Genomic DNA, 23,364 nt, shown 5'->3' on the forward strand with positions numbered 1-23,364 from the left:
AAGCACCACTCTAGAGCAAAGGTCTGCAAACTTCAGTAATGGGCCAGGTAGCAAATATTTGAGGCTTTGCAGACCATAGGGTCTCTGTCATACCTACTCAACTCTGTCATTGTAGATCAAAAGCAGCCATAAACAGGGCATATGTTCCAATAAAACCTTATTTACAAAAGCAGGTAGAGAGTTGTTTTTGGCCCCCGGGGCTAACCCTGCTGACCCTGGCCTGTGGTTCGGTGGTTTTCTGATTATAGACCAGGGCTGGATGAGAAGGTCTCTGAGCCTCTGTCCTCTTTTATCTGATCTACCTGTTGGCTCTCATGTCTTAGCAGCAGCATGAGTTTGAGAAGCTCAGCTGTAGGTGGTGGTGTTGTCTGGGAGCAGCCAGGCCCTTGCACTATTTCTGAGGATTGGTTTCTCTAGAGGACAAGAAGAACGGGAAGAGCTGCTTGAAGCACACAGAGGTGTTCTGCTCCATACCCTCCCGCTCCCTGCTTTCCCCGAGCTACTACCACAGCTTTGGCATCACCGAGAACTACATTGTTTTCCTTGAGCAGCCTTTCAAGTTGGATATTCTCAAGATGGCAACCGCCTACATCCGGGGAGTGAGCTGGGCATCCTGCCTGGCCTTCCACAGGGAGGATAAGGTAAGACCTAGGTGGTGCCTCTGGCCCAGGTGGGGGCTGCTGGCCTTGAGGGGGGTGCGCCCAGAGAGGGGTGTCACAGGGGGTTCCGGGAAGCCTCTCTGAGATGAAGATGAGCATTAGCGTGCAGGGGGTTTGTTAGGAAGGTCTTTGGGATAGACTCCAGTGGAGGGGAGGAAGCAGAGTTGGGCGGGGACAAGCCACCATGTGTCCTCCCCCAGATAGTTCTGAGCTAGATTGATCCTTCAGAGATATCCAGAGTTGGGGCAAGGTGGCTGGACCCTTATCCCTTATAAGCCATTGGGGAGATGACCCTGGAGAGGGAATGTGACCTCCAGCAAGGCAACTCTCACCAGCCAAAGCCGTCCAGTGAGAACCTGGAGTCCACCACCCACTCCTGAGGCTCTTTGGCACCTCCCACCACTGTGTAATATCTGGCTGGGATGGTGCCATAGATTATTTAGACATCGTAATGATAGACCCTCCCAGCAGATGGTACAGTAGAAATGTCCTCTTCTGTTGAAGTATACTTGAGTGCTCAAAGTTTTTATTTTATTGTTTTTGCTGTTGTTACTTTATTTTAAAAATCAAGTAATTCTCAATGTTACCTGTTCAAACAATGCATGAGTATAGAAGGCAACTTATGGAAGGCCCCTTCCCATGAGTCTCCCTATCCCCCTCCTCCTTCTCCGTGCCCGCTCCCCTTTCCAGAGGGAACCAATACCCTTTTCTGTGTGCTCACAGTTTCGTGTACATATACCTACATTTGCCCCATTTGTGGTTGGCTGCCCTCTTTAAGACCTATCTTCTCTCTTCTCAGGGAGGAGAGAGAGATGTTTGAGGGAACAAGGGGGTTAAGGCAGATCCCTCCTCTGCTCAGAACCTTCTAGTGATTTCTCATCTCCCTCAGAATAAAATCCAAAGTCTTTGCTGTGACCCCTAACTCCCTGCACAGCCTCATCTCAATCACTGGCCCCTGCTGCTTATCTCCTGTATCTCAAGCCAGCCAAACACATTCCCACCTTGGGTGATTGTCTGGAATGCTCTTCCCCCAGATGGCTTCCTCTCTCAGTTAATCTAGGCCTCCCCTCCAAGGTGTGACTTCTTACCTGATCTCTGAGGCCCTGCCTGATAACCTGTCTGTAATAGAGCCCTCCTCTCTAAGTAGGATTGTTATCATACTCTGACATAAATGTTTAATCATTTACTGCTGGCCTCACCCCCACTAGAATATAAACTCCAAAGAAGGGGCTCGTTTTATTTTGCCTCTCTAGTTTCCAGAAAACTGACACTCAGTTTACCCTCAATACATATCTGTGGAATGAACGAGAGGGGGCGTGGGGGAGGGCAGGGAAAAGAGCTGAAGTTGAGTTTGCTCTGCAGCCCTCTCTCCAGACACTCCTGAGAAGCTTCCCTCCACTGTGCTGCAGGGCCTGCTTGGCCTCAAATCTGTGCCCCCTGGGCATTTCCTGGCCCTCAGAGGGCAGGGCAGAGCAGAGAGCCTGGGAAGGGCTTCAGAATGCATTTGGAAAAATCCGTGTGAGTGACCCAGGGATTGGAGTCATGGGGGAGAAAAGACCTAAAATGATCACCCCTATACGTGTTGAGGAACCCTGGTGGTGCAGTGGTTAAGACTTATGGCTGCTAACCAAAAGGTTGGCAGTTTGAATCCACCAGCCGCTCCTTGGAGCCCTATGAGGCAGTTCTACTCTGTCCTATAGTGTTGCTATGAGTTGGAATTGACTCAACGGCAATGGATTTTATACGTATTGATCTCCTCATACAGAGCCCCCTCTGACACTATCAAAGCCTTCCTCTTCTGTAACCCCTCTTAAAATTCAAAGTTTGATCCTGGGGAAGGGGAGAAAAGGGAGGAGGTGGTAAAAAAAAAAAAAGAAAAGAAAAGAAACAGCCCAGAGCAGTCCCTCCCTTTCGGAAGGAGGATGGTTAGGCCAGAGCTGCCAAAAGAAAGAAAACACCTCCTCCCCTTTGCATTAGGCAACTTGGGCTGCAGATGCGGCTAATTACCACCCAGAGTGATACTGGCCTGTGACAGCCAGAGCTGATACTAATGAGCTGATACTTCCCTGTGAGGTCGTTAGTATGGAGCAGGGTCACTCCACACTGCAGCCCTCCAGCCATGCCTTGGTAAACTGGAAACAGCAGACTCTGAGGTGGAGGAAGGATCCCAGAAGGCCAGCTGTGCTTTTATGGTTTTAGGGTCTCCAGCCTTGGATGGGCCCCAGGAAGGCCTCGAGGGCCCTGTCAGCTGGCAGGGTCTTCCTAGCGTGGCCATTGCCAGGGAGCTGGCATGTCACTGCCCATCTAGAGGCACCGTAAGTCAGTCAACTGCACGAGGGGATGGTGCACCCTCACCCCAAACACTGTCTTCATGGCCACCCCAGAGGCCAGGGTGGCAAAGCTTTCCTCCTCTCATGGCAAAGATATCATAAAAATGCAGCAATAAACAACTCCCATTTATTGAGTGCCTTTAGTGTTTGGCATTTTTGAGGTAGGACACAAGGCTCAGGATGGGGAAGGGGATTCCAAAGTCACCCGCTGGTGGATGGCAGAGCTGGGTTTAGTCCGATATCAGGATGACACGGAGCGGGCTGTCAGAAGGGGAGCTGAACACTTGGTGTCCACCTTCCAGACTCACATCCACATCATTGACCAGAGGACTAGAAAGCCTGTAGTAACCAAGTATTACACAGACCCCATGGTCGTCTTCCATCACGTCAATGCCTATGAGGAGGACGGCTGCATACTGTTTGATGTCATTGCCTACGAGGACAACAGCCTCTACCAGCTCTTCTACATGGCCAACCTGAACCAGGACTTCGCGGAGAACTCTAGGCTCACCTCCATACCCACCCTCAAGAGATTCGCTGTGCCACTCCACGTGGACAAGGTAACACTTAACAGGAAGCCCATTTAAATGCTATTTAGACGTTAGGAAGTGACTTTGGCACTTAACTTGATTGATTTTCAAATCTAAAACTGAACTGTTCTTAAAGAAAAACGGGGAGATTTTTTCGTTATTTTACAGAAGTGGTACATCATCATGGTAGAAAACTTAGAAAATGTGTTGTTATTGTTGTTAGGTGCTGTCAAGTCGGTTCCGACTTATAGCGACCCTCCGTACCATAGAATGAAATACTACCTGGTCCTACCCCATGCTCACAATCGTTGTTATGCTTGAGCCCATCGTTGCAGCCACTGTGTCATTCCATGTCGTTGAGGGTCTTCCCCTTTTTTAGAAAATTTTTTGGAAAAAGAGAGATAAACAAAAAACCTCCATAGACCCACCACCTAAGATGATCATTATGGGTCTATTTGTATTGCTGCCCAGTCTTTATGTGTGTGTGTGTGTCTGTGTATATATATGTATGTATGTATATATAGGGTCAGTATGAGTCAGAACCGACTCAACGGCACCTAACGACAACTATATATATATATGTATATATATATATATACATATATATATAATCCCTGAGTGGTGCAAACGTTTTGTGCTCAACTACTAATTTAAAGGAAAACCTGGTGGCATAGTGGTTAAGAGCTACAGCTGCTAACCAAAATGTCAGCAGTTCAAATCTACCACGCACTCCTTGGAAACCCCTTGGGGCTGTTCTACTCTGTCCTATAGGAGGGTCGTTATGAGTCAGAATTGACTTGATGGCAATGGGTTTTTTTTTTTTTTTTTTTTACTAACTTAAAGTTTGGTGGTTTGAATCTACCCAGCAGTGCTGTGGAAGAAAGGACTGGTGATCTGCCTGTGTAAAGATTACAGTTCTACTGTATGGAGCAGTTCTAATGTGTAACACGGGGTGTCCCCATGAGGCAGAATAGTTTGTTGTTGTTTTTTTTTGTATATGTATGTATACAAAAACCAAATCAAACCCATTGCCGTCGAGCCGTCAAGATGATTCTGACTCATAGCAACCCTATAGGACAGAGTAGAACTGCCCCATAGGGTTTCCAAGGCTGTAGTCTTTATGGAAGCAGACTGCCACATCTTTCTCCCTCAGAGCAACTGGTGGGTTCGAACTGCCAATCTTTAAGTTAGCAGGTAAGCACTTAACCACTGTGCCATCAGGGCTCCCCTGAATGTATGTAGGAATGTGTGTGTGTATATATATATATTTCTTAATTTTAAGAAAGGAAACAATACTGTACATAATGTTTTAACAGCTTTATTGAGATATAATTTGCATATTTACAATTTACCCATTTAGAGAGTACAATTTAGAGATTTTTAGTATATTTTAGAATTGTACAGCCATCACCACACCTCTGTCCCTCCCACCACTGGCCCCCCCCCCCCCCCAGTCCTAGGCAAACACTAATCTACTTTCTGTCTATGGATTTGCCTGTTCTGGAAATGTCCTATAAATGGAATCATGCAATATGTGAACTTTGGTGACTAGCTTTTTTAACTTGGTATAATGTTTTTAAGGTTCATCCATGTTGTAGCATGTATCAGTACTCTATTTCTTTTTATTGCCAAATATGTACACACTATTCTGTGTAATTTTTTTCTCACCTATTTGTATGTTTAGACACCTCTCCATGACATTAAATATTCTACTACAAAATTATTTTAATTATTCACCTCACAGGCTTATCCAATCCCCTGCTGTTGAACAGTCTTGTTCTTGCATTAAAAATGACCACCGGCTGAGGTTTTCCTCCTTCAGGAGACGCTGGCAAGGCTCTGGGCTTGATTAGAGAGGCTACAAAGGCTGCTAGCTCTAGAACGCCCTGACTTCATGACTTAATTAGTTTAAATGAAACCAAATTAAATTAAATTAAATTTTGATGGCTCCCATTTACTGTATGCATACTATGTGCCAGGCACTTTGCTAAGCATATTCTTTACCTTACCTCTCTTAATGATCAAAACAGTCTATGGAAGAGGCCCTCATATATATTAGCCTCATTTTGTAGATGAAGAAACTAAGGCTCACTGAGACTAAGGATCATGCCCAAGGCCACACACCCCAGTGGCAGAGCCAGGATTGGAAAATCCATCTGTCTGCCTCCAAACTCGTGTTTGTAATTGCTAAGGCGTAGTGGCCCTGCTGCTCTCACCAGGCCTTATCTCCTGAAACAAGACCCAGATGGATCACACTGGCTTCTCTGGGGTTCCTGAAGACTTGAGGGATGGAGGGAGCTTTCTCCCACCGGCACCACCAAGCTCCCAGGCCCAAGTGGGCTGCTCAGCCCTGCTCCCAACCAGTGGACAAATGGGGAGCCAGGATTTGAACCCAGGTCTGTGTGACTCCGGAGTTGGAGTTCTTTCCTAGCTCTCCAACATTTCACCATCCACAGTGGTTTATGTATCTGTCTTGATTTCTGCCATATTTCCTATTACCTCTGTTAACACTTGCAAAATCATTTTTTGTTTAAACCAACTCCCTCTTTAATTAACTAGTCTGAAAGGAAACATATCATGACCCTATAGAAAGCCAGCATTGCTTGCTGCAAATAGAAGACAATCATGTAAATAAAACAATAGGAAAAACCAAAGGTCTTAAACTCTACGCAGATATTGTTTCTTGCCAAGATCTGATTTTTTTGTTAAAAAGAATGTTTTAAAAGTATTAGGTGTTAATTATCAGAAAAAAAAATAGCAAGTGTTGGCGAGGATGTGGAGAAATGTGTAAAATCATACAACCGCTGTGAAAAACAGTTTGGCAGTTCCTCAAAAAGTTGAACATAGAATTGCCATAAAACCAAAACCCATTGCTGTTGAGTCAATTCTGACTCATAGTGACCCTATAGGACAGAGTAGAGCTGCCTCATAGGGTTTCAAAGGAGCAGCTGGTAGATTCGAGCTCCCTACCTTTTGGGTTTTACCTTTCTAGTTGAATTACCATATGACCCAGCAATTCCACTCCTAGATATATGCCCAAAAGACTTAAAAGCAGAGACTCAGAGATTTGTTCACTGTAGTACTGTCCACAATAGCCAAAAGGTGGAAACAACCCAAATGTTCATTAATAGATGAATGTTTGAACAGAAGGTGGTATATACATACTGTTACAGATTGAATTGTGACTCCCCAAAAATGTCCCAACTTGGCTAGGGCATGATTCCCAGTATTGTGTGATTGTCCACCATTTTGTCATCTGATGTGATTTTCCTATGTGTTGTAAATCCTACCTCTATGATGTTAATGAGGCAGGACTCAGTCTACAAGATCAGGTTGTGTCTTAAGTCAATCTCTTTGAGATGTAAAAGAGAAAAGCAAGCAGAGAGACATGGGGACCTCATACCACCAAGAAAGTAGTGCCAGGAGCAGAGTGTGCCCTTTGGACCTGGGTGGGGTCCTTGTGCCTGAGAAGCTCCTAGACCAGGGGAAGATTGATGATAAGGACCTTCCCCCTGAGCTGACAGACAGAGAAAGACTTCCCTTGGAGCTGGTACCCTGAATTCAGACTTCTAGTCTCCTAGACTGTGAGAGAATAAATTTCTCTTTGTTAAAGCCATCCACTTGTGGTATTTCTGTTATAGCAGCACTAGATAACTAAGACACATACCTAAAGAAAAAAAAAAAAAACTGTTGCTATGATTCCGACTCATAGTGACCCTAGAGGATGGAGTAGAACTGCCCCCACAGGGTTTCCAAGGAGCAGCTGGTGGATTCGAACTGCTGACCCTTTCATTAGCAGCCATAGCTCTTAACCACTGCACCACCAGGACTCGAAGACACATACCTGTAAAACCCATTGCCGTTGAGTTGATTCTGACTCGTAGCGACCCTATAGGACAGAGTAGAACTGCCCGTAGGGTTTCCAAGGAGTGCCTGGTGGATTTGAACTGCTGACCTTTTGGTTAGCAGCCATAGCTCTTAATCACTACGCCACCAGGGTTTCTAAGACACATACAGTGGAATATTATTCAGCCATAAAGAGACATGAAGTTCTGGTACATATTATGACATGGATGAGCCTCAAAACCATTATGCTGAGTGAAATAAATCGGACACAAAAGGACAAGTATTGTATAATTACACTTACATGAAATATCTGGAATAGAGACCAAAGTTTATCAGTGGTTACCGGGGGCTGTGGTGAGGAAGTAGAGTTATTGCTCAGTGGGTACTGAGTTTTTGTTTGAGGTGATGAAAACGTTTCAGAAACAGTGGTGATGGTTGCACATATTGAATATAATTAATGTCACTGAATTGTACACTTAAAAGTGGTTAAAATGGGAGAAAAGAATTAGCTGTTAAAGACATAGTAGCACCTGAGGTCTTCTTGAGACGCTCAGAAGGACTGGAAGAGAAAAAAGACTCCACCTTCTCCCCAGATGATTCAGGGCTATTGAATGAACTGCTGTGTCCCATAAACTCATCACAGGAGCCATAGGTCTCTGCATTGGGCTGCTTCTCCTGGTTCCAGGAAGCAATGGGAGGGCAGAGGGTCTGTCAGGAAGCACACAGGTGGCAAATTACAAGGCCTGGCCCCCACCTCACACCAGCTGGCTTCAGCCAAAAGATGATACATAGACAATGCACCCCTCCCATTGCCCACACACCATGGGGTTTTACAACCTTTTATCCCACTGAAAAGTGATTTGCTTCCTTGGAAGTAAGCTAACTTTAACACTTAAATTTTAAAAAGCCTCCCTGTGAACCATTTGCTGCTTTCAAAGTAGCAAAGCAGAGAGAGCTCTGGGAAGGGTAGTCTGACCACGCTTTTTAATTGCTATTTATCATCCCTTAAAAATGGCTTCTTATTCACTTTCAAGTAACTCCACCTGCTATTGAAATAGGAAATTCAAGCTGACGAACCTGGTCTTAGAAGTCCCGATTGGCTGCCTTGGCTGCATCTTATCCAAAGGCTATTAAAGAAGTGACCGTGGGAAATGGGCTGTACTTTCCCCTTCCGGTCTGGGGGCCTTTGCACGCTGCTGTGCCCTCTTCTCATCACACCTCCTATTCAGTCCTCATGGTTGAAGTTGGCATCACAGGGGAGCTTTGAGACCATCTAAGCCATTGTCTCCAGAGCAGGGCCCAGGTGTGGGTGTGGTTTCAAAGCTCCCAGGAGACCAATATGTAGCCAGGGTGAGCACCACTGAGTCTGGCTGACTCCTGCTCAGCCTTCTGTGCTTGGCCTCTGGACCCTGCTCAGATCAGTTTGTGTGCATGTGCTGATGGTACACTGTAGCTTTTCGCTCAACATTTATCTCAGAGTATTAACTTGTCCAGTTCCTCTTCCTGTTAGCTCTGAGAGGGCAGGCACCCTCTTTCTCTTGTTCAGCAGTTTATCCCTAGTGCCCATCACAGGGCTGGCTCTCAGAGGGTGCTCATTAAGCTCTTAAGTATTATGAATGAATGAAAGAAAAACGTGAGGCAAGGTCTCTAAATGGGCACAGGGGTTCCTTTAGCATTGAGAATATTTGCCAAATGAAAAGTCTGTTTGTTCTGTGTAGAACAGGCAATAGTGAATAATACTTAAAGCCCAGAACCTCCCGTCTGCCTCAGCCGCCCCAGATTCTTTTTTGGGCCAGCTGGGGTCAAAGTGAAGGTGGGGCCAGCAGGGCCTCCTGGCACCCTTGGCCTCTTAATGTAGGGCGAAGCGGGGGTGTCTAAGGCTGGGCCCAGCAGGGAGGAAGGGCTGAGCGGGAGGAAGCAGGCATGTACAGACAGTCCGGACCAGCTTCCCTGCCCTCCTCCTGAAGGCCTCCAAAGCAGCCTTGGAGATGGGTTCACACACATTTCACTTCACTCCTGGCAGCCATCCCCCCATCCACACATCAGGGGCAATCACAGGAAGGAGGTGCCTTAGTCATAAAAGTAAACCAAAAAAAAAAACAGTTGTTCCTGAGGGACCAAATTGCTGGGCTGAGGGCTGTGGGGACCTTGGTTTCGGGGACCATTTAGCTTAATTGGCATAACAGTTTATAAAGAAAAAGTTCTACATTCTACTTTGGTGAGTAGCACCTGGGGTCTTAAAAGACTGTGACCGGCCATTTAGGATACTCCACTGGTCTCATCCCTTCGGGAGCAAGGGAGGATGAAGAAAACTAAAGATACAAGGAAAAGGTTAGTCCAAAGGACTAATGGACCACAACTGCCACAGCCTCCACCAGACTGAGACCAGTACAACTAGATGGTGCCCAGCTACCACCACTGACTTCTCTGACAGGGATCACAATAGAGGGTCCCAGACAGAACTGGAGAAAAATGTAGATAAAAATTCTAACTCACACAAAAAAGACCAGACTTATTGGCTTGACAAAGACTGGAGAAACACCAAGAGTATGGCCCTTGGACACCCTTTTAGCTCAGTAATGAAGTCACTCCTGAGGTTCACCCTTTAGGCAAAAATTAGACAGACCCATAAAATAAAACAAGACTAAAGGGGCACGACAGCCCAGGGGCAAGGACTAGAAGGCAGGAGGGGACAGGAAAGCTTGTAATAGGGAACCCAAGGTCAAGAAGGGACAGTGTTGACATGTCATGGGGTTGTTAACCAATGTCGTAAAACAATATGTATACTGTTTAAAAAGAAGCTAGTTTGTTCTGTGAACCTTCATCTAAAGTACAATTAAAAAAAAGTCCAATTGGAATTTTAAAAAAAGTTGTCATTGAGGCGACTGTATGTGTTGCAGAGTAGAATTGTGCTCCATAGGATTTTCAGTGGATGACTTTTCAGAAATAGATCACTAGGCCTGTCCTTCCAAGGCACCTCTGGGTGGACTCGAACCTCCAAATTTTCAGTTAACATCCGAGCATGTTGATATTTACGCCACCCAGGGACTCTTGGTCATAGAAGTGGGTGGCCTCAACTCCCTGATTAGAAGATTTGTCTCTTGTGTTCCAAGTACAAAAATGAAAACAATACTAAAAGAAGCTGCCATTTACCGACAGCTTGCTATGTGCCAGGTGCTGTGTTAAATCCCTTTTCTGCTCTTAGATCCCAGCAAGAGGGGCCACTTCTCTGTGCTTGGCCCTTTGGAGGGCCCTGATCAGACCCTGCTCCAGCGTTGTCCCTTTTGCCCTCCTGTGCCCCAACCATGCTCCAGATCCTGGGGTCTTAATTCCCTGCCCTAATGTCCTTAGCCTGCGTCCAGTGCTGCCTCTGTCCTCTTCAGGGCAGACTGTGTCTCCGGTGTGTATGCCCTGAGGTGGCCAGTACTGGCAGCTAGCTTTGTAGTGCTGGCTGAGGCCTCCCTGCAGGGCACAAGCAAAGCCCCTCACAGCGAGAGACGGAGCAGGGGTGGGAGAGAAGGGGGCTGGGGCTGGATCTTCCTGGTCCACGCTAGTCTAGTTCAGAACTCCAAGAAGTCCTAGGTTTCTAAATTCACGCCTTTCCTTCCAGTTGTTCAATAGACCTTGCTGCAATGACGAAACGTTCTCTACCTGCACTGTCCAACGTGTAGCTACTAGCCATGTGTGCTATTGAGCAATTGAAATGAACTGTTAATTTTAACTAATTTAAAGTTAAATTTCAATAGCCACATATGGCTAATGGTTGCCATATTGCGCAGTGCAAATGCACAACATTTTTGTTGTTGTTAGTTGCCATCGAGCTGGCTCCAACTCATGGTAACCTCATGTACAACTGAATGAAATATCGCCTGGTCCACGTGAAATATAGCTCAAGTCCATTGTTGCAGCCACTGTGCATTTTGAGTGCCTTCCAACCAGAGGGCTTACTTTCCAACACTGTATCAGACAATACTCTATTGTGATCCATAGGATTCTCGATGGCTAACTTTCAGAATAGAGCACCAGGCCTTTCTTCCTACTCTGTATTAGTCTGGAAGCTCCATTAAAACCTGTCCATGATAGATGACCCTGCTGGTATTTGAAATATTAGTGCTGTAGCTTTCAGCAGCATAGCGACATGAAAGTCTCCACAGTACGACAACCTGACAGACTGGCAGACTGCTGGTGTTCTACAATGTTAGAGAAGGTTTACTTGCCAATGTAGGGAGAGAGAACGATATTTTACTTAACAATTTGCTCGATGTATTTAGACGTGGTAGGTGGGCCTCCCCTTGTACTCTTGGCCCAGGCCCTGCAAATTTCAGAGTCTGTTAAAGGCTTGGTGTGTTTCTTATCTCACCTGAATCACAGCCCTCTGAGGTATTTATTGTCCCCGTGTCTACAGATGAGAGAGAAAATAATTTGTCCAATGTCACAGAATTATTGTGGGATTTGAGTACATGTCTGTCTGGCTTCAAGTTCTTCACTGTGTCTGGCACTGTGCCCGGTGTTTTCACACTATTATTTAATTTAATCCTAACTATAATCCTCAAAGGCAGGTTGGAGCAGCCTCACCTATATTCCCAATCAGTTCAAAAGTTGTGAATTGCATCCCTACTTTACAGATAAGGAAACATGTTCAGCAAGGCCTAGGGGTCTGCTCAAGTTCACCTAGACCAAGGGGTCTGCTCAAGTTCACACAAGGGGCTGCCTAACTCCAAAGCCTGTGTTTTGAGGGATTACTAAGATTACTGTCTCATGGGACTTCCCTCAAGCTTAGGGACTTCAGGCAAACCTGCAGGATTCTTTTTAATTCTGGCTGGAAAGCGATTTCTTCCCAAAGGTGAGCATGTTGGCTACAAAAGAAGCCGAGTCATGTTTGTTACAGCTGCCTATGGAAAAATCCACATTTTATCCCACAACCTGTCGGACCAGTTTCAGCCAGAGTTCTAAGATGTCTGTAGACTGCAGACTGACTCTCGGAGAATCAAGTCCGGGACACGCACCGGAGGCCTCTGGCTGTCACGTGCCCAGCCAGCAACCAGCACCGGGCAAGGCCTGGCCCGTTTGTGGTGCCTCGCAGTTGGAGGCACTCAGAGCTGCCAACTGTAAGATGTCGCTGATGTGTTGGGCACTGGGCTACTTTCTTCATGCATTTCATCTGTAATTCTTACAACCACCTTGTGCGGCAAATGTTTTGTCCCTTGGCAGTTGAAGGAAAAGTATATCGAGTCATGCATTCACTCATGCAGTTCTTTAGTGGGAGCCAATCAGGGGCCATGCACTGAACAAAATCTGCTCCCTGCCTTCACAGGGAGGACCCGCCAAAAGAAGGAATAGCCAAAAAGAATGGCTCCGTGAAGAAGAAAATTACAGCTGGGGATGAATGCCTTGGAGAAACTGTCTTGATTGTGTTGTTAGGGAAGGCCTCTCTGTGCAGGGGAGGGGAACGGGCCAGCCTCAGGGCTTTGCACCCGCTTTATGCCCTGCCTGCAATGCTCCTAATTCTGGGCAGAAGAATTGCAATGCAAAGGCCTGGGCTTAGGCTCTGCTTCTCCCTATGTGACCTTGGGCAACTCATATTCCTTCTTCATGCCCCACCCCGTTTCCTCTCATATAAATTGAGGGGCTTGAACTAAAAAATATCTAAGGACCTTTGCAGTTTATAACCCTAGGATGCAGTAAACTTCCCCGCTTTCTAACAGAAAACTGCTGAATTAGAATAGGTGTGCTTTAATTATAAAAGCCCATTTTGGAAAATTCAGAAAGTTGAAAAAAGTTTAAATAAGAGGAGACAGCCATGGCAATAATCCTCCTGCTGTAAGCTCCAGGAAGGCAGGAATCTTGGGTTTTGTTCCTCAATGTCCTCTAGGGCCTAACCTGTACTCATCCCCAGTGGTAGTGGTAGCAGTATAGCAGGGGCAACAATAAAACAACAGCAGCTAATGTTTATCAGGCACTTACTGTAAGCCCTCTGCATGCCTGATCTCATTTCTTCTGCACAATAACTCAGTGCTGGATGTACTACAGCGAGGCTAAGTAACTTGCTCAAGGTCCATAGCTAGTATGTGGGGAAACACAGAGTAATAGATGCTCAATGAATTTTTACTCAATTGCATTAAACCCCTCTCCTGGGTTACAAAGAAGCCAGTAAGGTCCAGAACAGAGCAAAGTCTGATGGTAGCTTGAGATCAAGGAACGCCCTTGAAAGATATTTATTGCATGTATGTTTTTGATTCGGCAGTGACACATGTTCATAGGAGAAAATACTGAAACTACAGATAGGCATAGAGAAAGAAATGACAGGCCCCCATAATCGCACCACCCCCGGCATTGCTAATGTTCAGTGTGTCTCTCCCAGGCTCTTTTCTGTGTAATTTTTTTAAAACACGATTGAGCTCAGACTGTGTATGCAATTTGGTCTGCTGCTTATTCAACTCAGTATTATATCATAAGCATTTCTCATGTTATTATAAACTCTTTATAAACATCCTTTTAATGACTGATGCAGTCTTTTACAGATGAGTCATACAGCCTTTAAAAAGTGAGAACTTATTCTCATAAGCACATTCACTTTACCTGTGAGGGATAAGGAGGCCCAGAGTAGGAGAATCAAGGCCATGGGTTTAGGTGTCCTACCACCTATCAGCCCCGCCACCTTAGGGGAATCACTTCATCTTGACACTCCTCATTTTTTAACTGAGAATTGGGGTAACAGCCCAATAATAGCTCCTCCCATGGCTAATGTGAGGCCGAAGGAAGATGATGTATGCTAAAGCATTTTAAAAATGTATACAGTAAAGCAAATGTTTGCTTTGCATAACAAGGTTTCCTTTTTTTGAAAATGGATTCTTTTCAGAATGCAGAAGTGGGCTCAAATTTAATCCGACTGGCATCTACAACAGCAACAGCCCTGAAGGAAAGAGACGGCCAAGTCTACTGCCAGCCAGAATTGCTTTATGAAGGTAAAATGTAGTCTCTCTCCCAGCATTTACAGGAGGGACAGGTTTTCATGAAGACCCCTGGGGCTTTTTTAACCTAACACCTCCAATACAGACGGGCTATATCTGGACCAGGGACAAAGAGGAGGGCTCTTGGGTTGTCCCAATGAAAAGTGTTTGGGACAGTTCTCTTTAGTCTATCTCCATACAGCACAAAGGCAGGCACCGGGTAGTCATTGGACAAGACAAGTTCCACAATGGCTGTCTGCAAATGCTATGACTTACTGGCTTAGTGAAAAGGCACAACGCATTCATAATCCTGTCTACCCATTCATAGTAACTCTGTAAAATAGGTGATAGATAGCCAGCTGCCATCAAGTCAGCTCTGACTCATGGAGACCTTAAGTACAACAGAACAAAACATAGGCTGATCCTGCCTCATCCTCACAATCACAGGCATGTTCAAGTCCATTGCTGTGGCCATTGTGCCAATCCATCTCACCAAGGGTCTCCCACACCCTCGTTGGCCCTCTACTTCACCAAACATGATGTCCTCCTATAGCGATTGATCCTTCCTGATGACACATGTCCACAGCAAGCTAGTTGAACACTGTTTGTTGTGATCTATATGGTTTTTATTACCTAATTTTTGGAAGCAGATCATCAGGCCTTTTTCCTAGTCTGTTTTAGTCTAGAAGCTCCACTGAAACCTGTCTACCATGACCCTGCTGGAATTTGAAATACAGGTGACATAGCTTCCAGCATCATAACAACACACAAGCCACCACAGTAGGGACAGACAGGTGATGAAAAATGGGTTTTATCAACCCCATTTTACAGATGAAAAAACTGGGTTTTCAGAGAAGTTGAGTTGCACACAGAATATAAACCCCCTAGAACTAGAATTTACGTCACTACAGCAGGGTTTCTCAACCTCAGCACTATTGACATTTGGGGCCAGGTAATTCTTTGTGGTGGGGGCTGCCCTGCGCATTGTAGGATATTTAACAATGTCCCTGACCTCTACCCATTAGATGCCAGTCATACCTCTTCTTCCCAATTAGAATAACCAAAAGTGTCTCCAGACATTGCCAGATATCCCCTGGGGGACGCCATCACCCTAGTTGAAAAACTTAGGATGTACAATGTAAAATAGAAACTGGCAGGAAGTTATAACCTCAGTAATGCTTCTGTTTGTTTTGGAGCAAATTTTATAACCAGATTAATTCTGCACTTAAGGAACCTTATAGTAGGGCACTTTTCAATGTTATTAAAAGTCTTTTGTTTAAAAAAAGAAAAAAAGGTTCCTTTTGTAAACATTATTTTTACACAATATGTTATTATACGAATTCATCAGATTTATTTAACCGTTCACCACTGATACTCCTTTTTATGGCTTTTCTTCACACCCACAGACATGACACAATAGCCCCTGATTTTAATCATGTAATTCTCTTTGATTTTTATCTTAGATAATTAAAGATGTTTACACACTTAAAAATCTAGGTCTATCTTTTCTTGCTCCTAAACCGTCTAATATAGCCAGGACAATTATCAGAGGCCCCCCTCCCCCTGCCCTTTGGCTACTTGAGTTCACATTCCCTCTGATCCAATCCAGGGTCCGAATCATGCTCAGGGACCCTAGATTGGGAGCTGTGATTGTGGAAAGAATGCCCAGTTCGGCATGAAGGGCGGAATGCTCCCAGCCCTCTGTGACAACTGCCTCACCGGCTGTGCCATTTCTCTCTAGGCTTAGAGCTACCTCGGATTAACTATGCTCACAATGGGAAACCATACCGATATGTCTTTGCTGCTGAAGTTCAGTGGAATCCAGTCCCGACCCAGGTATGATCCTGTGTTATCACAGGTAGGCTTTCCCTACAGTAAAGCTGAATTCTCAGGATTTGAGACTGGGTGACCTTGATCAGAAAAGAGGAGGTCAGGAGGGAAGCCCCCTTGAGGACAGAGGGTAAGTAGGATAGTGAGGTCAGTTTGGGACAAGATGAATTTGAAGTAATGATGGACCATCCAAGAGAGTGAGCCATATCTGACGTGCTGAATGCAGGCAAGAGGTCATGGATGGAGTTTATTCATTGATTTCTTTGTTCAGTACATATTTACTGAGCACCTACTATGTGCTACAGTGAACTCACCAGTAGAGAGTGTATAGCTGAAACTTAGAGACTTTGTTTATTCTTTTATTGTGGTATAACATGTATATAACAAAACCTTTACCATTTCAACCATTTCTACATGTACAGTTCAGTGACATAATTATATCCACCATGTTGTGCAGCCATATTTGTTCTTTAAGCTACTACTTGTTGAGCACTTACTGTGTCCCAGGGACCATGCTATGTGTGCAGTCGTCACTTGGCCTTAACAGCTTCATTTTAAAATGGAAAAAATTTTTAACCAGTGCAAACAGTCCAGAAATGCATAAAGCAAAGAATTAAGGTTCCCACTCAACACACCTACACACACCCCAAGTCCCTTCCTACAAACTCCACGTCCTAGAGGGAAGCAAGCCTGTTGGAGAGTAAGAGAGGCCCGGGGACTTCCACTTTAAAACAACAAAGGGATTGTATTATACTTTAAATGTTTGCGTTGAATACTTTTTCTTGTTTTGCACATATAAAAATGGCAATGTAGTGCCAATTTCCAGACAACTTCAAGATTTTTATCATTAAAAGAATTCATTGTCCAGCACCAGCTGGACAATGGCAAAGGGATCTAAGCCTAGAGTTGGAGGAGGGAAGTTATGTTCTTTCATTTCAGTTGTGAGGCTGTGACTGGAGGCACATGTCACATGGAAGTAATGTCAAAAGCCTGCATGAGGGGAGGCGCAAACGGTTAACACACTTGGCTGCTAACAGAAAGGTTGGGGGTTCAAGTCTACCCATGGGCTCCTCAGAAGAAAGGACTGGTGATCTACTTCTGAAAAATCAGTCACTGAAAACCCTAAGGAGCACAGTTCTACTCTGACACACATGGGGTTGCCACGAGTCAGGATCTCCATGAGCCGGAATTGATTAGGTGGCAGCTGGTTGGCCAGTCTTCTCGCCACATGGGCCTTGATGCCTTTATATTTGCAGGGAGTATGCATGCTCTTGAACAGGTCATTTCCATGTTTCTCCTCTTTGAATGTGCAGATACTAAAATACGACATTCTCACAAAGTCATCCTTAAGATGGAGAGAGGAGCACTGCTGGCCAGCGGAGCCCGTGTTTGTGCCCACACCAGGCGCCAAGGACGAGGATGATGGTAGGACTCAGAAGGAGAGCTCTTGCTGCACGCACTGCCAGTGATCACCCCTCAGAGACATTGTTTGGGGACAGCTGGCTTGTCATTGGGTGCCCTGCCAGACGCTTGACATCCTTGACAGCTACCCTAGCAGGCAGTTACTGTTACCATGCCCATTTTACAGATGAGGACACCAAGGCTCAGAAAGGTTCTGGTAGATCCGTGCCCCAGCCCCCAGGGCACACAGCTGGTGGAGTCATGCTTTGAAGCTTTTGTTTCTCTTGGGTCCATAGACCAAGTGCTTAATACTGCTTGACCTTAGGCTGTCCCAGGGCATAGAATACCGGTTTTCAAATCCATCGCAATGGCTGGATCAGAATTTTTAGCTGTCTATAAGTATGTAAAGGAGCTCTGGTGGCCCAATGATTAAGCAGTCAGCTGCTAACTGAAAGGTCAGCAGTTCTAACCCATCAGCCACTTCGTGGGAGAAAGATGTGGCAGTCTGCTCCTATAAAGATTACAGCCTTGGAAACTCTATGGGGCAGTTCTACTCTGTCCTATAGGGTTGCTGTGAGTTGGGACTGACTCCACGGCAATGGATTTTATAAGTAAGTTTTAACCTTCCATACAACACCTAGAAATGGATTTCTGTGGCCTACGTCTTTTTTTCTAGATTTCCGTAGGAAACCTTCCCCTCCTGGCCTCTACACTTGCCCCAGAAATGCTCTGCCTACGCCCAGGGATGCTGAGGGTAACTAGAACCATGGGCGGGGGTGCAACCTGGCCGAGCCAGTGCTGCAGCTGCCCACACCTGCAGGGGAGGGCGCTGCCCACTGAGGCTGCCAGTTTCTTCCCCTCAGGTTGGAGGGAGTGGTTTTCCACCTGGCCTTATCTTGATACTGATCATGGCGTGGCATGCTAGGCCAGGGACCTTGTGTCACTGTCATCTCAGATGTAGGGGATATCAGCAGCACGTCCTCCTGAGGCCCATCTCCCAGCTGAGTGAGCACTTCAAGCACGTTCTCTCTGTGGGTAGCAAGTATCATTGCATTTCACCAATGGGGAGGCACAGAGAGTGAGACTTGCCCGTGGTCACATGCCCAGAACGTACAGCAACAGGATTTGAATCCAAGCCAGTTTGACTACAACTTTGCGCTGAAACCCAGGAAGCCTAAGTAGGAATCGCCAGTATTTTCTGAATGCTTCTTCCCTGCTGAAAATGTGTGCACATGGTTCTTTTTAACCTTCTACCCATTGAGAGTGAGTGCTTAGAGTATTTCCATTTTACAGAGGGGAAAACTGAGGCTACCAGTATGCTGCGTGTGCAGGAGGTGAATGGGGCTCGTGCCTTTGAATGCAACTAGCTGAGTGACGTATATTAGCCTCAGGGCATCCCCAAAGCTGATTGTTCATAGCGTTTTCAGATAAGGAAAATAGTCATTTCTCAAACCATGCACTACTTCACGAAGTACTCTCATAACTCAACAGGTCAGAGATCCTCTCAGCAACCCGATGTGGGTTTTTATTGTTGTTAGGTGCCTTTGAGTCGGTTCTGACTCATAGAGACCCTATGTACAACAGAACAAAATACTGTCCTGAGACATCCTAACAATTGTTGTTATGCTTTAGCCAATTATTGCAGCCACTGTGTCGGTCCATCTTGTTGTTGGTCTTCCTCTTTTTTGCTGACCCTCCACTTTACCAACCATTATGTCCTTCTCCAGGGACTGGTCCCTCCTGATAACATGTCCAAAGTATGTGAGACAAAGTCTTGCCACCCTTGCTTCTAAGGAGCATTCTGGCTGTACTTCTTCCAGGACAGATTTGTTAGTTCCTCTTTTTTTTTTTTTTCTAGTAGTCCATGGTGTATTTGATATTCTTTACCAAACCCATAAATTCGAAGGCATCAATTCTTCTTCAGTCTTCCTTATTCATTGCTCAGCCCTCACATCCATATGAGGCGATTGAAAATATCATGGCTTAAGTCAGGCACACCTTAATCCTCAAAGTGGCATCTTTGCTTTTTAACACTTTAAAGAGGTCTTTTACAGCAGATTTGCCCAATGCAATACATTGTTTGATTTCTTGACTGCTGCTTCCATGGGTGTTGTTTATGGATCCAAGTAAAATGAAATCCTTGCCAATGTCAATCTTTTCTCCATTTACCATGATGTTGCTTATTGGCCCAATTGTGAGGATTTTTTTTTTTTATTTATTTACTTTAGACGAAGGTTTACAGAACAAACTAGTTTCTCATTAAACAGGTAGTACACATAGTGTTTCATGACGTTGGTTAACAACCCCACGACATGTCAACACTCTCTGTTCTCAACACTGGGTTCCCTATTACCAGCTTTCCTGTCCCCTCCTGCCCCAAGGCTGGTGTGCCCCTTAGTCTCATTTTGTTTTATGGCAGTTGTGAGGATTTTTGTTGAAGTGCAATCCATACTGAAGGCTGAGTCTTTGATCTTCATCAGTAAGTGCTTCAAGTCCTCTTTGTTTTAAGCGAGGGTGTGTCATCTGCATATTGCAGGTTGTTAATAAGTCTTCCGACAATCCTAATGGCCCCTTTCTTCTTCATAGAAGCGAGCTTCTTGGATTATTTGCTCAGCATGCAGATTGAATAAGTGTGGTGAAAGGCTACAACCCTGACACACACTTTTCCTGACTTTAAACCACACAGTATTCCCTTGTTCTGTTCGAAGGACTGCCTCTTGATCTATGTACAGGTTTGTCATGAGTACAATTAAGTGGAATTCCCATTCTTTGCAATGTTATCCATAATTCGTTTTGATTCACACTGCCGAATGCCTTTTCATAGTCAATAAAACACAGGTAAACATATTTCTGCTTTTCTCTGCTTTCAGCCAAGATCCATCTGACTTTAGCAAAGATATCCCTTGTTCTACGTCCTCTGCTGAATCCCGCTTGAATTTCTGGCAGTTCCCTCTTGATGCTTTTGAATGCAAAATTTTACTTGGGTGTGATATTAGTGATGTCATTCAATAATTTCTGCATTCTGTTGGATCACCTTTCTTTGGAATGGGCACCTATATGGATCTCTTCCAGTCAGTTGGCCAAGTAGCTGTCTTCCAAATTTCTTGGCACAGACAAGTGAGCACCTCCAGTGCTGCATCTGTTTGTTGAAACATTTCAATTGGTATTCCATCAATTCCTGGAGCCCTGTTCTTCATCCATGCTGTCAGTGTAGCTTGGATTCTTCCTTCAGTGCCATTGGTTCTTGATCATATGCTATGTCCTGAAATGGTTGAACGTCAGCCAATTCTTTTTGGTACAATGACTCTGTGTATTCCTTCCGTCTTCTTTTGATGCTTCCTGCGTCGTTTTAATATTTTCTCCTTAGAATCCTTCACTATTGCAATTGAGGCTTGAATTTTTCCTTCAGTTCTTTCGGCTTGAGAAATGCTGAGCATGTTCTTCTCTTTCGGTTTTCTAACTCCAGGTCTTTGCATATTTCATTATATTTTAATATGTCTTCTCGTGCTGCCCTTCGAAATCTGCTGTTCAGCTGTTTTACTTTATTATTTCTTCTCTTCACTTTAGTTACTCTACATTCAAGAGCAAGTTTCAGAGTCTCTTCTGACATCCAATTTGGCCTTTTCTTTCTTTCCTGTCTTTTTACTGACCTTCTGCTTTATTCATGTATGATGTCCTTGATGTCATTCCACAACTCATCTGGTCTTGTCTTCGGTTATTAGTGTTCGGTGCATCAAATCTATTCTTGAGATGGTCTCTAAATTCAGGTGGGATATACTTAAGGTCATACTTTGGCTTTCATGGACTTGCAGTAACTGTCTTCAACTTCAACTTGAACTTGCATATGAGCAATTGATTGTCTGTTCCACAGTCGGTCCCTGGCCTTGTTCTGACTGATGACATTGAGCTTTTCCATCGTCTCTTTCCACATACGTAGTATATTTGATTACCTATTTGATTCCTGTGCAGTCCATCTGGTGAGGTCCACGTGTATAGTCACCATCTATGTCGTTGAAAAAAGGTATTTGGAATGAAGAAGTCGTTGGTCTTGCAAAATTCTATCATGCGACTTCCGGTGCCATTTCTATCACCAAGGCCATATTTTCCAACTACCAGTCCTTCTTCGTCATTTCCAACTTTCTAATTCCAATCACCAGTAATTATCAGTGTATCCTGATTGCATGTTTGATCAATTTCAGACTGCAGAAGATGGTAAAAATCTTCAATTTCTTCATCTTTGGCCTTAGGGGTTGGTGTGTAAATTTGAATAATAGTCGTATTAACTGGTTTTCCTTGTAGGCATACGGATATTATTATATCACTGACAGCGTTGTACTTCAGGATAGATCTTGAAATGTTCTTTTTGTCAATGAATGCAATGCCATTCTTCAATTTGTCATTTCCGGCATAGTAGACCATATGATTGCCCAATTCAAAATGGCCAATAACAGTCCATTTGAGCTCAGTAATGCTTAGGATATCGGTCTTTATGTGTTCCAATTCAGTTTTGATGATTTCCAATTTTCCTAGATTCATATTGTGTGTATTCCACGTTCCTATTGTTAATGAAATGTTTGCAGCTATTTCTTCTCATTTTCAGTCATGCCACATCGACAGATGAAGGTCCTGAAAGCTTGACTCCATCCACATCATTAAGGTCAACTCTATTCTGAGGAGACAGCTCTTCCCCAGGTGTAATTCCAGTGCCTTCGAACCTGAGGGGCACATCTTCCTGCACTATATCAATGTTCTGCCACTATTCATAATGTTTTCACTGGCTAATTTTTTCAGAAGTAGACTACCAGTTCCTTCTTCCTAGTCTGTCTTAGTTTGGGAGCTCAGCCGAAACCTTTCCACCACGGGTGACCTTGCTGGTATTTGCAATACCAGTGGCATAGCTTCCAGCGTCACAGCAACACTCAAGCCATCACAGTAAGACAAACTGATAGACATGCCTATGAAGGTTGGTAGGATTATTGCTATCTACAGATGATGAAGGGACTGAGGTTCAGAGAAGAAAAGGGACTGGCCTAGCCAGCACTAGAGCCAGGTCTCCTGATGCCTAGTTTCCATAGCCTTTCCAATTCTGCTCACACAATATCAGACCCACTTCCCTTCTGTTTTGATTAGACACTTAAATTCACAAAGAGCAGAGAGACACAGCCAAGAAACTTATCCCTCCAGCTGGAAGAGGCTCAAGGCTGTGTTTTTACAATGCGTCTCTTTTTGTTTCCCCAAAGGAATTATCTTATCAGCCATTGTCTCTACGGATCCCCAAAAACCGCCTTTTCTGCTTATTCTGGATGCCAAAAGTTTTACAGAATTGGCTCGTGCCTCCGTCGACGTGGAGATGCACCTGGATCTACATGGGTTGTTCATCCCTGAGGTGAGGGAGCTGGCCCCCGCAGAGGAACCCAGGGCCGGGGCTCCAGACTTCAGTGTGCCTCCGCAGACCTGATGACATGGAGGCCTATTACATCGACCTGTACCTCAACTAGCCAAATTCTAAACTTGATACGTCCTTTGGGTAGAGAGGACACCCATCATTTCATTTTGCGCTTATTCCTCCTGTGAGTGCTTTGAGACACAGATATGGAAGATGGGGCTTGTCAGCATTTTGTTTTAGTCATAGAGCCTTCTTCGGAAGTCGATCAAATATTAACTCTAGCACTTCTAAGAAAGCCCCTTTTCCTTTTTATAAAGGAATTACTTTATCGGGGGTGGATTTTCCAATAGGTAAGGTAAGCAGTGTGCTTACCAGATCATCTGAAGTGAGCAATTTCACACTTTTTCACCATATCAAAGATTCTGTTTCTAG

General features: G+C 44.8%; 1 protein-coding gene across 1 annotated transcript in view; it reads left to right on the top strand.

The window, feature by feature from the left end:
* BCO1 (beta-carotene oxygenase 1) overlaps positions 1-23,004 on the top strand; it is a 34,438-nt gene extending 11,434 nt beyond the window's left edge. Inside the window, exons 6-11 of the mRNA XM_049863771.1 lie at positions 418-641; positions 3,292-3,549; positions 14,225-14,330; positions 16,057-16,151; positions 17,459-17,570; positions 22,787-23,004. Of these exons, the coding sequence (XP_049719728.1) occupies positions 418-641; positions 3,292-3,549; positions 14,225-14,330; positions 16,057-16,151; positions 17,459-17,570; positions 22,787-23,004 (1,013 nt within the window). The remainder of the gene's footprint in view (positions 1-417; positions 642-3,291; positions 3,550-14,224; positions 14,331-16,056; positions 16,152-17,458; positions 17,571-22,786) is intronic.
* The last annotated feature ends 360 nt before the right edge of the window (positions 23,005-23,364 follow it).

This window comes from Elephas maximus, chromosome 21 (assembly GCF_024166365.1).
Source record: "Elephas maximus indicus isolate mEleMax1 chromosome 21, mEleMax1 primary haplotype, whole genome shotgun sequence".
Taxonomy (NCBI): Eukaryota; Metazoa; Chordata; class Mammalia; order Proboscidea; family Elephantidae; genus Elephas; species Elephas maximus.